The sequence below is a fragment of the Vipera berus genome (genome assembly GCF_964194415.1).
Source record: "Vipera berus genome assembly, chromosome: 1".
NCBI lineage: Eukaryota > Metazoa > Chordata > Lepidosauria > Squamata > Viperidae > Vipera > Vipera berus.
The window spans coordinates 133,618,740-133,634,583 of record NC_138202.1 but is presented as its reverse complement, the minus strand read 5'-3'; the positions used below and the strand labels follow the sequence as shown (position 1 = coordinate 133,634,583).

At 41.1% G+C, this 15,844-nt stretch overlaps 1 protein-coding gene across 4 annotated transcripts in view; it reads left to right on the top strand.

Moving 5' to 3' along the window:
* The window catches only part of STEAP3 (STEAP3 metalloreductase), a 28,156-nt gene extending 12,783 nt beyond the window's left edge, over window positions 1–15,373 (top strand). For 2 of the 4 annotated variants that reach the window (XM_081315326.1, XM_081315327.1), the window contains exons 2-5: window positions 6,137–6,631; window positions 7,621–8,148; window positions 11,822–11,983; window positions 15,050–15,373. In XM_081315326.1, coding sequence (XP_081171452.1) covers window positions 6,146–6,631; window positions 7,621–8,148; window positions 11,822–11,983; window positions 15,050–15,340 — 1,467 coding nt within the window. In that variant the 5' untranslated portion in view covers window positions 6,137–6,145 and the 3' untranslated portion in view covers window positions 15,341–15,373. Of the gene's footprint in view, window positions 1–6,136; window positions 6,632–7,620; window positions 8,149–11,821; window positions 11,984–14,783 lie in introns of all 4 variants that reach the window. The other 2 variants (XR_014024813.1, XM_081315328.1) reach the window with 2 other exon arrangements.
* Window positions 15,374–15,844: the final 471 nt, after the last annotated feature.

The window sequence follows — 15,844 nt, the reverse complement described above, 5'->3', positions numbered from 1 at the left end:
CGTTAGAGAGTAAACTATCTAACATTAGAGTTTCAGTTGTTGGAGTAAATAGAATGTGGTGTGTGCGTGGGGGGAACACTGTTCCAGTTGTATTTACTATGCTAGCTGGACTGGTAGCAATTCATCGTATTGTGCCAGGATTTAATTAAGAACCTAAAACTGACCAAAGAGAGAAGCAACCTGGATCTGAAGAGAAATTTCCTGACAGTGAGGACAATCAACCAGTGGAAAAGCTTAACCCCAGAAATCGTGGGCGCTCCATCACTGGAGGTTTTTAACAAAAGACTAGACATCCACCTGTCTGAGACAATATATAGGTTCTCCTGCTTGAGCAGGGGGCTGGACTAGAAGACCTCCAAGGTCCCTTCCAGGTCTATTCTAGATGTGAGGACTTTGTAACATTTGAAAGTATGGAGGTAGGGAAAGTGTGTCTCTCAATCAAGTTTGATTCCTATCCTGATGACTCCATGGAGAAGTTGATGTTACATGATACAGGAGATAGGCCACTTCAGGATTTTCATTCAACTACTCGGTCTAGCCTACAGCTTGTGATATCTTGCTAGTCCTCCATTCAGGGACTAGCCAAGGATGGACCTTGTTTGGTTTTATTTCAATCTAGGTTAAAAATACTTGGTATTGAGCCATGGCTTGCTAGTGTAAACCTTGCCGTTTCCAAAGCCACCAAAGAAATGTACTGCAACCCTACCTCAATAATAGAACATTTTGAAAGACAAGCAGGACCACACCCCCATAAGAAAGGAATACATGAAAATTCGTAATATGCAAGATTTGGCAAGAGTAATTCAAAATGATGCCATTTTAAACCAGAATTTATCTTGTGTTTTTTTATTTGACCTCAGATAAGTAAAAGACAGTGAACTGTTTTTCAAACTGAAGTCATCCCATGGTAACCCCTGCGTGATCCTGTGGTCATCCCATGCATCATAGATGCATCTATGTAGTTTTCTTAGCAGCATTATAAAAGTGGGTTGTTGTTACCTTTTTCAATAGGTTTTTTAAGACTTTCCAGCCTGGTTGACAATTCTTAGATTTTCTGATCATCTTCCATCCATTTACCAGACCTACCTTTGCTTAGCTTAGGTTAGAGTCCCTTCGCCCCCATAGGAGACCTAAGTCCATTGAAGCTTATATTCTTTTTTAAACTACACAAGGGAATTGTCAGCAATTCTCTGGTCTGAGTTCCATCATACAGGTATACAGGTAGTCCTTGACATACGACCATAACGGAGCCTGCCCATAATGGTCATTATGTCATGGTAGTCTTAAAAACGGGTTGGTCACATGACCCAATTTTATGATTATTTTTTTGTTGTTATTAAGTGAATGCTACAGTCGTTAAGCAAACCACTAGTTTATTATAGGCATGGTTTTGCTGAAAACTGGAAATGAGTGCCTGTTATTTGGCAGAGCTGTTGTAAAACATGGTCATATAACCATGGGATGCTGCAAACAGCCATAAATGCAGCTATGTTGCTGGGCTCCTGAAGTTGGGTCATGTGATGGTGGATCATCATAACTTCGGATCTGAGTCATAAGTCCCCTTTTCCCCCTTTGAATGGTCACTAAGTGATCGGTCATAAGTCAAGGACTACCTGTAAATAAAGTGAGGTGATAGAAGTTACAGGTAGCCTTTGATTTGTTTAGTGACTGAGGATACGACAGCACTGAAAAAAGTGACTTATGACCAGTTTTCACACTGCCATTGCAGCATCTCCATGGTCACATGACCAAAATTCAGACACTTGGCAACTGGTTCATATTTATGACAATTGCAGTGTCCCAGAGTCATGTCATCATTCTTTGTGACCTTCTGACAAGCAAAGTCAGTGGGGAAGCCAGATTCACTTAATAACTGTGTTATTAATTTAACAACTGAGGTGACTTACTTAACAACTGTGGCAAGACAGATTGTAAAATGGGCAAAACTCACTCAACAGAAATTTTGGACTCCATCGTGGATGTTAAGTCAAGAACTACCTGTATTTATCAGTATCAATCAATCAATTTTATTATTACAGCCATAGGCCACACATAAATCAAACATCCAAATAAAACTAAACAGAACCATCACAAGAGGGCATAGCAATACATCACATATTGATCAGTATTTTGCTCTCTCCCACCCTCCCCGGAGGTGATTAAATTAATTTTCAGTGGTTCTACCAACCTCCTAATAGTCTTTTGGAAAAATTTGCAAATAAATACACCAAAGTCACCATCTAAGTTTAAAAGGTTGTGTCCATGTCATGGAAGTGCCACATATCATTCTTCTTGCTGCATAATGATACACCTCCCATTCTTTTTATTCAGGGAAGGTGTTCTGGTTGATGCTTCCATTCCCTTGTATTTGATTTCTTTTATTTTGTGTCCAAATAACATGCTTGCTAGAGGCTGGATGATATTATTTTTCCCTTTATATTTCCAACAATAAGGAGCTGTAGATTAAAATGTCCTTGAAATATCTGCTGCGTTGAACAACAACAATAAAAGCTTAACTCTCCAAATTTGTTTCCTTTCATAAAGACTGTTTTGGCTACCTCTCTCCTAGTCTGTAATTATTTATCTATTTAAAAGATTTGTAGACTCCTATTTAGAATAAAACCTCCCAAGACAGCTCCCTGTGTATGTTTTTGCAATAAATAATCAACTATGAATTTGTAAAAGCATAAAACATTACAGTATTAAGAAAAATAATTCAGAATGGGCTAATCATTCAAAATATTATGGTTTGTTAAAAAATAAAATATTGCATTTTATTTACAATAGATAAAGACATACTAAATATATGCTGTCATACACTTAGGCCAGAAACCAGGAGTTTGTGAATTCTAGTCCCACTTTAGGCATGAAATCCAGCTGGGTGACCAGTCACTCTTTCTCAGTCCAACCCACACCACAGGGTTGTTGTGGGGAAACAATAGGAGGAGAAACTATTAGAAATGTTGTTGCTTGAATTTTTATAGAAACTAACAAAGGCAGGATCAAAATGAATATTGGGAAGGTTTAAAAGCTCAATGTGGTGATGGAGCCCTGCATTTTCCCACTAAAACTGAGTTCCATAAATGAGGAGCCATCACTGAGCAGGACTCTTCCATTTTACCCACAGGGTAATGATCGTTACTATAGCTTGTAGGTTTGTGTACTGTTGATCTAAGAATGCAAAAAAAACCAAAAACCTGATCAGCACAAAAGTGCAGTCCTTCATGTAACTTGAGTACAAGCTATTTTTTTTATTTTTTTAAAAAATTCCATTTATATCCCGCCCTTCTCCGAAGACTCAGGGTGGCTTACAAGCTTAGCAGTAGCCTTCATTCTATGTATATGCCTGCTTATTAGGGCTTTCACACACACCCCAAGTGGCATTATTACAAAGTCAGCTTAATTGCCCCCAACAATCTGGGTCCTCATTTTACCTACCTCGGAAGGATGGAAGGCTGAGTCAACCTTGAGCCTGGTGGGATGCGAACCTGCACTAATTGCAGGCAGCTGGTGTTACTTAAGGAGGCATTAGCCCACTGCTCCACCAAGGCTCTCTTATTTAGAACTTTCAAGATAACTTTCCTTGCATGTATGCCTTTGGGTCAGCTTTTCACTCCTGGGTCTCGACAAGTGCCTGGAATTTTCTTGGAAAGATTTTGGAAATAATATGCCATCGCCTCTTTCCGAGAGAGTGACTGGCCCAAGATCACCAACTGGCCCAAGTCATACCTAAGGCATGACTAGAATTCATGGTCTCCCAGTTTCTAGGTGGTGCCTTAACACCAAATTGGCTCCTCAAAGTATACGCAGTATCAGAATTTGAAATAAGACCCGATAATATATACTAGCTGAGTGTAAATTAGTATGATACAGACGCCAAGTGCAACTGCCTAACCATAATCCCAAATGCATAACAATTCCCATCAGTATCAGACTGCTGGTAATTTTGAGACCGTTCTTAAAAGTGATTTTTTATTTTATTTTTTGGAAAAAAATACGTATTTCAAAAATTGCATTTTGAAAAACTGAGACTTTATTCATGTATCTGCAGCCCTAGAGAAAAATAAACTGTGCAAAACTAATACCTTCCCACCTAGTAGTTCAAAAGCATGCAAATAAGAATAAACACGTACCACTTCGGTGGGAAGGTAACAACGTTCCATGTGCCTTTGGCATATTTAGCCCTGCAGGTATCCATGGGCCCTCGGAAAGGCTCTTCAGACAACACTGGCTTCCTCGGCTAAGAAATGGAAATGAGCACCACCCCCTGGAATCGGACATGACTGGACAGGGGAAACCTTTACCTTTACCTTTTATACCGTCTTATCGGTGTTTACCCACGAAAAAATTTCTCCCAGGGCCACTGCTAATTGTCTCTGCTTGCCCAAGATGCCGGATCACTGTTGCTACTCCTGTGATTGGAAAGAGAGGAGAAGAGATGGCAATTAAACATTTTGAGTTAAAAAAAATCACCTTGCTCTTCCTCCACCAGTATCGTATGAGTTCCAAACATAATCAGAACAAATGGTACTGTTGTTGCATCAAGGAGGGAGTTGTTTTCATTGGATTTATATGAGTAGCAATTTTGGAAAGCAGGAACAAGTCATCTCGGTCTATCCAAGACGGAGTTGCCAGAGATAAGCACTGCATATGAATCAGCAAAAATAAAGGCTTAGTGGACCACCAATGGTGTCTGACTCACCTGTTTCAAACAGCCATATTAGACCACACTCCTTTATGAAGAAGCTTTGAACAAGCTGTCTTAATCATGATGACTTCAAACAATGGTCTTAGTTAAATCTACCATTAATGAGAGTCCAGACTTAAGCTAGTCCCCTCCTTTAAAAATATCACTCTTTTGCTTAACATTTCCAAAGGGTGTAATGCGTCAGATTTAGATGTATTGCATCATCCATTGTCTTGGCCTATCAAAACGAGAGTACAGTACAATGTTTAATTTAAAACTTTGCAAATCTGCCCTTGCTCATTTTGAATGGCAGTTTTCAAAACACCGGTGCCAGACTATAAAAGAGACTAGGACAGTTCCTTATCCATAGGGAGAAGGCTTGCAGGTTTGAGGCATCGCTGGTTCAGGGGACAAATCTCTAGGTAAATTCTATTCTGACATTACTGAATATTTATATATCTTAATTTCACTCAGACTGATAAGGTTCTGTTTGTTTGAAGTCTGGATTGGGCAACGATTGGCCCTCAAGATGTCCTTAGACTATCATTCCCATCTTCCCTAGCTAACATGTCCAGTACTGAGGGATAATGGGAATTATAGTCCGTGATCATTCAAAGGATTGCATGTCGGTCATGCCTGCTTTAAGAGAATAGCATTTAAGAGTGCTTCTAAAAGGAAATAGAGCTCAAAAACTGAACTGTTTTTCAAGCTGATAATTTTGTTCGTTGGATTAAATGAGTGTAATGTAGAAATGTTTCTGCTCTAATTACAGGAATGACTTCTCAAGTCAGGGTTTCAGATTATGAAATGCTATTCTAATCTATATTTAGAATACTTAAATCCTTATTCCAGAATCTTTATTGCCAATATGTTTTTTAGGTTTCCCATAAAGATAATACAAAAGGCACTTAGACAGTGTTTTAAATAAACTAATAAGCATAGAAACATCATGAAATTTAATTCTTATGAGCTAGTCCTAGAAATGTGTAATATTTTCTAATTCATATTTACTCAAGTACTAAAAATACTCTGTTAAGCATAGACATTGTGTATTTGTAAAATCATATTAAGACTTGCTTTTAAAGTAAAGTTTAGCTCTTCATCAGGAAACACTAAAGATTTTGGAAGTAAGTTTAAATAAAGTTTGTAAGTAGGTGAGTTCTTCTTTATTTAACGAGTTGATTCTTAAGCATAATTCAAAATTTTAATGACAAACTCTGAAGCCTGTTTTAGTTATTTACTTGTTAGGCTTATAACAACATTTAGCACTTATACTGTACAGCTACATGATATAGAAATTATTTTAATTTTTTGTTAAAATTTGAGATGTTCAAAAACTTTCAATGTGGGACTCAGGCTACATATCGTCAACAATCAAGCAGATACTTCTACCTTCGTGAGAATAACCAGTGTGGGTGTTTGATATGACCTTGTGTTTATTTGCCTTAGCTTTACGGGATGCCAGGAAGTGACATGGCCAAACCACTGTTAGATCATCAGAATGCGGACAGTAATTTAAGCTTGGCCCCAGCTGCTGGGAGCAGGACAATTGGGATTCTGGGAAGTGGCGACTTCGCACGCTCCTTGTCTATGCGCCTGGTGTGCTCAGGTTTCAAAGTGGTGATCGGAAGTCGGAACCCAAAGCGCAATACCAGCCTCTTTCCTTCTGCAGTTGAAGTTACATGCCAGGCAGACGCCATAAAGAAGGCCGATATCATCTTTGTGGCAATTTTCAGAGAACACTACACCACGCTCTGTGACCTCAGCAATGAGCTTTCTGGCAAAGTCCTGGTGGATGTTAGCAACAATGCTGAAGTAAATCATCATAAAGAATCCAATGCGGAGTATCTAGCCTCGCTTTTGCCAGCCTGCCCTGTGGTCAAAGGATTTAATGTCATTTCAGCCTGGACTCTGCAGTCAGGTCCCAGAGATGGGAACAAACAGGTAATGGGTTGTTTTTTTTCCCCCTTTGGTACGTTGTGGACATACCAGCATGTCTAGGATTCTGAGATTCTTCCCTCCCAGGAAGGAGTCATAGTTTGTGTAACCAGTTTCTTCTGAGTGAGCTTCAGGACCCACATGAAGCCCATCAGAATCTGTGTGAATTTAGCTTGAGAAAAAAGGGAAAGCGTGACTTAGTATCTGCTAGTAATTAGCATGCCCGTAATGAATATCCAAATTATTTTTGCTACCCAGACAGTTGCAATCTTGCACATAGTTCTGCACCTCAAGAACACAGGCATCCAATTCTAGCTGACCTTGTACTTGAGGTAGTCATTATTATAGAAAATTACGATTGATTCATTAAAATTCTTACAATCAAGTACGTCAATATCTTTTTAAAATCCTTCACCAGGAGCCTCATGTTGTTCATAATGGTTCACTGGGAAAAATGCTTGTTTCAGCATTCAAGAATGAGGCTATCGTGGGAAGAAAAGGAGCAGAAAAATAAAATCTTCTCATGTGACTCATTTTTCACAGCTGTTCCTGCTGCTGCTGCTGTCCTTCATTTATTCATTCATTCATTCACATTTCTATCCCATCTTTCTCCTGAGCGCTCCTGTAGCATACAGGTGGATTTCCTGTCACTTGACACTGTGAGATAGGTTGGATTGAAAGAGAGTAAATGGTCCCAAATCACCCAGTGGTTCCAGGGTTGAGTAGAAATTTAAAATTCTCTGCTCCAAACCTTAACCACTAGGCCAGGGGTAGGCAACCTTGGCTCTTTTATGACTCGTGGACTTCAACTCCCAGAATTCCTGAGCCGGCTGGCTCAGGAATTCTGGGAGTTGAAGTCCACGAGTCATAAAAGAGCCAAGGTTGCCTACCCCTGCACTAGGCAAACACTATGCTGTTAAGATTCTTTTGATTGCACCATTGCCTTGGGTTCCTGGTTACAATTTCCCAGTTGTTCCCCCCTCCTTTTGTCACAGGTCTTTATTTGCTCTGACAGCCAAGAAGCCAAACAGGCGGTTTCTGAAATTGCTCATGCCCTGGGCTTCATCCCAGTGGACATGGGTGCCTTGTTCTCAGCTCGGGAAATAGAGAATATTCCCCTGCGTCTTCTCCCTGCGTGGAAGATTCCCGTCTTCTTGGCCCTGGGCCTCTTCCTCTGCTTCTACACCTACAACTTCATCCGGCAAGTCTTGCACCCCTACATTCGAGAGAAGAAGAACAAATTCTACAAGATCCCTGTGGAGATCGTCAACACCACCTTGCCTTGCGTGGCCTACGTCATGCTCTCCCTGGTTTACCTTCCTGGAGTGCTCGCAGCCATCTTTCAGCTGTACCACTGCACAAAGTACCGGCGTTTCCCTGACTGGCTTGACCAGTGGCTGCAGCACCGGAAGCAGATAGGCCTCCTCAGCTTCTTCTGCGCAGCATTGCATGCTGTCTACAGTCTGTGCCTACCCATGCGCCGGTCCCATCGCTATCTGTTACTCAACGAGGCGGTCAAGCAGGTACGGTAATTTGAAAATCTGACTGCTCCTTTCATTGCGGGATCTTCAGAATCCCTGGCTCCATTGCTTCATTCCAAATTGCCTCAATCCAGCAGGAGACAACCTTGTGATAGCTGGTGGGCTGTATAGGTAGTTCTTGACTTACAACATTTGTTTAGTGACTGAGGTTACAACAGCACTGGAAAAGCTCATCACATGACCATTGCAGTGTCCCCATAGTCACATGATCAAAATTCAGACGCTTGGCAACTGACTCATATTTACAAGGGCCGCAGTGTCCCGGGGTCATGTGATCCCCTTTTGCAACCTTCTGACAAGCAAAGTCAGTGGGGAAGCCAGAGGCACTTAGCAACTATGTTACTAACTTAACACCCGTGGCAAGAAAGGTCAGAAAAGGGGGCAAAATTCACTTAACAACTGTCTTGCTTAGCAGCAAAAATTTTGGGTTCAATTGTGGTCATAAGTCAAGGACTACCTGTAAGTTATATTTTGGCAGGATTGGGAGCAGCAGTGAATGGAGTAGATTGGTGATACAAAATAATGCCATGGCAGCTTTTTCTTAGATTTGGGAGTGAGAGAGTTTGGAGACTGTTACTTTAGGGAGAGAAAAAAAACTTCATTGAGCTATCAGGATTAACCTTACAGTTTTTGAATGTTCTCAGAAGGGCTTCATTGATTAGAGGAGCTTAAGGCCACATTCAGCCCTGGAAGTTTAGATTCCCCTCTCATTCCATAGTTGTAAACAGCAGAAGAGAATATTTGTAGCTCAAGGTTGAACTTTGGGTCCTTGGCGCTCTCTAAGCTTGGTTGTTTTCTTGCAGATGTTTCATTAGCACCAATGATGTTACCTTCTTTGGTAATGAAACATCTGCAAGAAAACAAGCTCAGAGAGCACCAAGGACCCCTTCGTTGTGACGTTTGTACTGTTAAAAGATACAAAATTGGGGTTCTTTCTGGCACTTTGTCTTGATTAAGCAAGCTGCCTCATGTAAAACTGGCTGGGCTTTGCAACAAAACATGAAAGAGATTTTCATCCCCTTCCCTCTCTCATTGTTTTGGATTTTCCATACCAGTTGAGCAAAAATTCCATGGCCATTCTTAGTCTATATTCTATATCCCAGAAAACTGGCTGTTATATTCTAGCTGGCTAAGGCTTCCAAGCATTTCCCAAAGGCATGAATGATTCAGCCCAGGTTCCCATTTTCCAAGGACGAAAAGGAGATCCTGGATTATAGCATTCACCTGAGCCAGTAGGAAGAAAGGCGGATCAGAAGGCATTGTTCCAGTTTGAACTAGATTCCTGATTTTCGTTCGTCCTTCTGAGAGTTGGAAAATTGGTTTCTTTCTACGTGGAAATCAAGACGCTTACGCCTAAGCTCAAAATCTAAGGTGTGAGTAGATTATTTATATGGAACACTGGTTGTTTCTATATATCAGCCCAGGCCAGAACATACATTCCCTAGTTTGGTAATGAAATATCTGCAAGAAAAAACTACCAAGCTCAGAGAGCAGGAAGGACTGCCGTAGTTCAACCCGAAGCTAGAAGTATTTTTTCCCCTATCAATGGTACATTCTAAAGTTGATGAAGTTTCATTGATGCCAATGGACCCCAGTTCTACTTAAGTAAGTGACTATGAGATGCAGTGTAGAGATTTTTCATTCCTTTCTAGTTTGCCTGCATGATCTTTTTCCCGGTTGCCTTCCTGTATTTGCTGCTAGGAACACAATATCCCCACCCCAGCTTTTAATTCTGCTCCCATTTCTTTTTGCTGATTATCGCAAATAAATCTCAGGCAAGCTTTCCTGGCCTGTTTGTTTCTCTTCTTATGCTAGTTATTTCTCTTCCCCACCCCCGCCCCCCGGCTTCATGAATCACATTGATTTAGCAGAATAAATGGAAGGAGCTAAGTGTCAGTCTCTGTAATATGGTACAAATCCCATTTCTGAGAAGTTTTTTTTTCCCCATTAGCCTGAAGACCTCTCTCCTAAAAGCATTTAAACCAAATCCCATTAAGCCCCTAAGCAATCCAGCATTCGGAGAGCGATGCTTGTGGTCTTTGCTTGAAACTAGAGCTGCTTTGCCATTTTAATTGTATCCTTCAAATGGCAAAGTGAGGTTTGATCTTCCAGACACCAAGTTCTTGGCATATTCCAGCAGAAGCTGGTAAGAGGTATGGATGTACTGTTTTCTTCCGGCCACATTTCAACAATATTGGGAAATCAGTTCAGTGGCTCATATACATGTGACTGGGTTTGGAATAATTGTGTTGTTGCCAATCCAGCTGTCAAGTCTCATTCAGATACCTACCTGTGGCTATAAGTGGGATTCACTCTTTTTATTGGTACCAGATGGTAAGTAAAGGTAAGTGGGAGACCCAATCCTGCAGCAGAACTAAATTCACATTTTTGCTTCAAGCCACATGTGTCCACCAGGAAAAGGAATCCGGTCAAATCTTGCTGGTTGATAAAAGTTTTTGCCCAGCCTTAAGCCACACAGCACAGTTGCAAAGTTTAACTGAGCTCTGAAGCTTTTCCTTTGCAATATTTTTATACTTTGATATACAGTTGCTGATGGGATTGATATATGTACTTCTCTAGGAAAGTCATTTCTAAACAGATCGTGATCCAGAAAGAGTGCTCCATTCAGCCTATGAGAAGCAAAACCCTAAGCAAACTTAGATGCCAGTGTGACTTAAAGGAAATTTTGGAAGGCAATACTAAAAATCCAAAACATGCGCACACAGCATACTACATTGAAAACCCAGGTGAACACTCCTTTTATCCAGTATTAAGAGCAATGGGAAGGAAGCTGTAGCTGATTGCCAGTGGCACAACTGAAGCACTTGTACTGCAGTGGTGGGAGTTGACCGTGCACCAGCTTAACCTATTTAAACCTATCATTGACAAATGATTATGAAACAGCCCCCCGCTACGTGGGGAAGTGGAATTCACTGCAGCCAACTCACCATGGCCAACTCACCACAGGACAACTCACTGCAGGACAATTTAACAGTTCTATTTAATTATTTAAAATAAATAAATTATTTTCATTTTTTGCCATTCACGTTTCATTGTCCCACTTTTTGCATCCTTTAATGATTCTGTTCCACCATTTCTTTGATATTAGTGTCATTTTTGTCCCCCAACGAGTTGTCCTGTGGCGAGTCGGCCATGGCGAGTTGTCCCACAGCGAGTTGGCGGTGGTGAGTTGGCCATGGCTATTTAGCTGCAGCAAATTGTCATAGACCCAACTATGTATGCAAGCTGTATTCAGGGGTAGGCAGCCTAGGCTCTCTTATGACTCATGGACTTCAACTCCCAGAATTCCTGAGCCAGCTGACTCAGGAATTCTGGGATTTGAAGTCCATGAGTCATAAAAGAGCTGAGGTTGCCTACCCCTGAGGTCCTAGGGCAATGGTAGGAGTGGGCAAATTATTCCCAGCTATGAAAAGTTCCAGTTCATATACTTTCAAGTCAAATAAAGGTTAGGAATCAGTATCTGGCCAGAAAACAAGTTGGCTGAAGGACAGGCTTCCTTTATCCAAAGTTTCCAGATATCCTGCAGCTGGCAGACATTACATGGAAATTAATCCCACCCTTGGGCACTATTTAGTTCACCACCCTGTTTCCCCGTCTTGGTTTTTTCAACGTGGCTTTGCCACTGTTCTTTCAGGTGGAGAAGAGAGCAGATGCCTGGGTGGAGGAGGAAGTCTGGAGGATGGAGATATATATCTCTTTTGGCATCATGGCTCTGGGCTTGCTCTCGTTACTTGCCATAACCTCACTTCCGTCCATCTCGAACTCTCTTAACTGGAGGGAATTCAGCTTTGTTCAAGTAAGTGCTACAGCTGAAGGGTTGTTCTCCAGAAAGAAAGACTGGTGGTGAAGGAGACCTTGTTCTTAGTCCCATTCGATATACACATAAGGAATTTCATCGCTATCCAGCCTTCTTGCTAATCATGGGTGAATATAGCTTCTGTGGCAGCATCTCTGGACTGGAGAACCAACATGCTGATGATCCCCCCATAAATAGGGAGCAGAATGCCCTTGGCTCTAAATCACCCTCCTGTGGCTTTTACATGGGATCTCCCAGCTGCACGAAAATTGCATAGCATTGCATTAAATAGCCTTAGATAAGTCAAGCGTCACCTTGGGCTCTGAGCAAGATAGAAAGTAGACTCCAGAAACTCAAATTATTTCTTGATGTTAATGATTGACCATTCAGATGTTGTCCAATTCAAGGCAGCATACGTAGATAGATAACGTTCCCACTTCCTATTTTCCCCAACAACAACAAAGACCCTGTGAGGTGGGTTGGGCTTTTTTGCCTAAGTGGAGATTAAATTAAGGCCAAAAGCCCTTGTATTCTTAAGACGTTCAGTCACTGGGGGGAAAGGGTTGGTGGCTATAGGAAAGCGTGTCCTTTCTCAACAGAGCCCCATAATCATAACTGTTTTACATCTTTAAAGACCCTTTTGGCAGTGAGGGTGACTATTTCAGTGATGGCAAAATTGCACAAAGTGTACAAGTGTACCAAGAAGTTCCTATAGTGTACCAAGAAGATTTCCTGTAGGAAATCTGACAGTTTCATTGGTTTCAAGAGAGACATGGGTTCACTACAGCCTTCAACTGACATACAGCGTTGATGCTCTGGTGCAGAGGTTGCAGGCGTTCCACAGTGAAAACAGAAAGAGATACTGGTGATTAAAACTGGTTGGTTCTAAGAAGAGAGGATTTTTTTTCCCTACACAAAGCTGTCTCACTGTCAGAAGAGATCCTAGCAAGAAAGTGTTCCACTTTAACGAGAGAGAGAAAGAGATTTAGCTTTCATGAGAGAAAAACCAGAGTGCTGCAAAAAAAAATATCACCTGGAATATAAATAGATTTTTCTAGTTCTGAAACCAGTCCTAATTTTCTAGCAAAATCAAACAATGTTTCCGCTTGCTCACCAATTACTTCTGTACATCCACTTAGGTTAGTCTTTCTGTTTCCTGCTCTGACATGGCTTTCTGGGCTCTTGTTCTGATTACAGGCACTCCTTTAATAAGCCAGAAAGGCAAAATCCTTTCAAGGTCAATGCTAATGACTCTCTCTGACAGGCAAGGAATCTTTCTGCCAAACAGCCTTGTGTGCTTTCAGAGATGGCTGTGGTACCATTGTGTGTAATAAGATAATGTGAAATGCATAAAAGACTAGCTGAAAATACTGTGATCCTTCCAGGAAGGATGCTTGTTGAGTCACCTTCTTGAACGAAAGCCCTGGTTTTGTTCTAATTATGATTTGCTGGATACAGTAAGCCACAGTGACTAGATTCAACCGTAATACTAAGGCATAAGCAAAGGGGACATCCATCCATACATGGATTTGCTTAAATTTATCAATATAAATGATAGAGAGGGACCCATGTTCCTCTCCAGCAAAGATTGATCCATTTGAATTTTTTCCCATTGGCTGAGGCTTTGCTAAAAGATTACAACATCACACAAGGGCTCCAAAGTTATTGACCCATTCAAGTATTTGACTAAAAGTATATGTTGGGTTAGGTCTGAAGGAGGTTTAGATGATATTTGAAGTAAGAGCCCTGTCAACCTAGCTACATGTGTCTGTGATGTGCAGATTTAATTGCCCAGAGGTTGAAGCCATATGAAAGTTGTCAGCCATGTAAGCCAAACAAGTATTTCATAATATTACCAGTTGTTGCTCCTTAATATTTGCTCAGTCCTCATTTCTAGAAGAAATGTTATAATTCTTTTTTTGAAAGAATGAACTTCCTTTCCTTTCTTATTTATAACAGTGCTCCAGCAGAAAGGCCAAATCCTTATATTACAATTCAACACAGGGCAAGATGCTTTAACATATGTCAGAGCCTTGCATATTTACAAATTACTGTTTTAAAAGTCAAAGCAAGCCAGATTTGCAGTCTAATATATCATTTGGGACTCTTAACAGTCCCTGACTGTGTCATTGCAAATACAGGCCTCCTTCACATCTTTGGCTGAAGAGGAGAGAGTTCAGGCCATCTATCTTTATCTCCATCCAGCTTGAAGCTTACCTCACATTCAGTTCAACCAATGTCTACCAGGTTATAAACTGTAACTTAGTCTTTTGAAAGAGCAGAACTAAACCTTTTGCACCCATTAGGTGCTCAGTTTACAAATGGTAATGGGATTCCTCCCAGAGCCTTCCAATTTCCCGCTTCACTATTATTTTTCAAAATTTCATTGGTGTTGGGGCGTAGGTGTCCAACGCTGATCTGACTGGAAAGGGCTTGACTATATCGTAATAAAATTAAGAGTTATTTTTATATATATATTAACTTCTACGGAAGTTAATATCACACTTCAGGGACATTCTTCTTCATGTGCAATTTAATTGTGGATTTACTTGGGACTAAATTCTTGAGTCAAGGGTAAAAGGTAAAGGTTCCCCCGCACATGCGTGCTAGTCGTTTCCGACTCTAGGGGCCGGTGCTCATCTCCGTTTCAAAGCTGAAGAGCCAGCGCTTGTCCGAGGATGTCTCCGTGGTCATGTGGCCGGCATGACTAGACGCCAAAGGCGCACGGAACACTGTTACCTTCCCACTGGAGTGGTCCCTATTTTTCTACTTCCATTTTTATGTGCTTTCGAACTGCTAGGTTGGCAGAAGCTGGGACGAGTAACAGGCGCTCACTCTGCTACGCGGCACTCGGGATTCGACCCGCCAAACTGCCAACCTTCCGATTGACAAGCTCAGTGTCCTAACCCACTGAGCTACCGCATCCCTGAGTCAAGGGATTCAGGGCTAAATAACTGCTGTGAATCAGGATCAATATCCAGGTATTGATGTGTGTTTGAAATAGAGTATATAAACATTAACATTACAGAAAATAACAGGTTTTTATTCCTCCCCACTTTTTTTCAGTCTACCCTTGGTTTCGTTGCTCTGGTGATCAGCACGCTCCACACCTTGACCTATGGCTGGACAAGAGCCTTTGATGAAAACCAATACAAGTTTTACCTGCCTCCCACTTTCACCCTCACTCTCCTGGTACCATGCACCATAATCCTAGCTAAGCTCTTTTTCAACCTTCCTTGTCTGAGCCAAAAACTGCAGCGCATCAGGAGTGGGTGGGAGCGGAGCAGGTATGTCAAGTTCATGTTGCCGAGAGCATCTGGGGAATTTTCCAGTGGAGAAAGCAGCAGCACTGTGTGATGCTGAACCTCTGTTTCCATTACAATTGTGAAGAAGCATTCTGATTCTGTTTTTATTGTGTGCGTGGTTTTTTTTAAAAGCCTACTTGGGATCATTAAACGGTAGGCAATACCTTATTCCGGGAGAAAGTTATCAAATAGAGTAAGCTTACACACTGAGAATACACCGATAATTTCCTAGGTTATAAAAAGGTTGCCTTAAAACATCAGTGCAGAATTTTCAGTTCTACCATTGAAACATACGTAAGGAAACACAAGCGTTTTCAACACGGATAAAATGGAACACTAGAAATATTTTGTTCCTCCCTGATAGCAGTCTTTTTTTTCATGTGGCTGCAATCAAACACACACTCAAGAATAACATTTGGACTTATTTCTGAGCAGAAATTACTTTAGCTGCTTCTACAGGACATTGAGTATGCTAATGTTGTTCACTGATAGATTAGCTAAGGAGATTCTCTAGCAAACAAAAGATGTTTAAATTCTGTGAAACTGACTTTCAGCT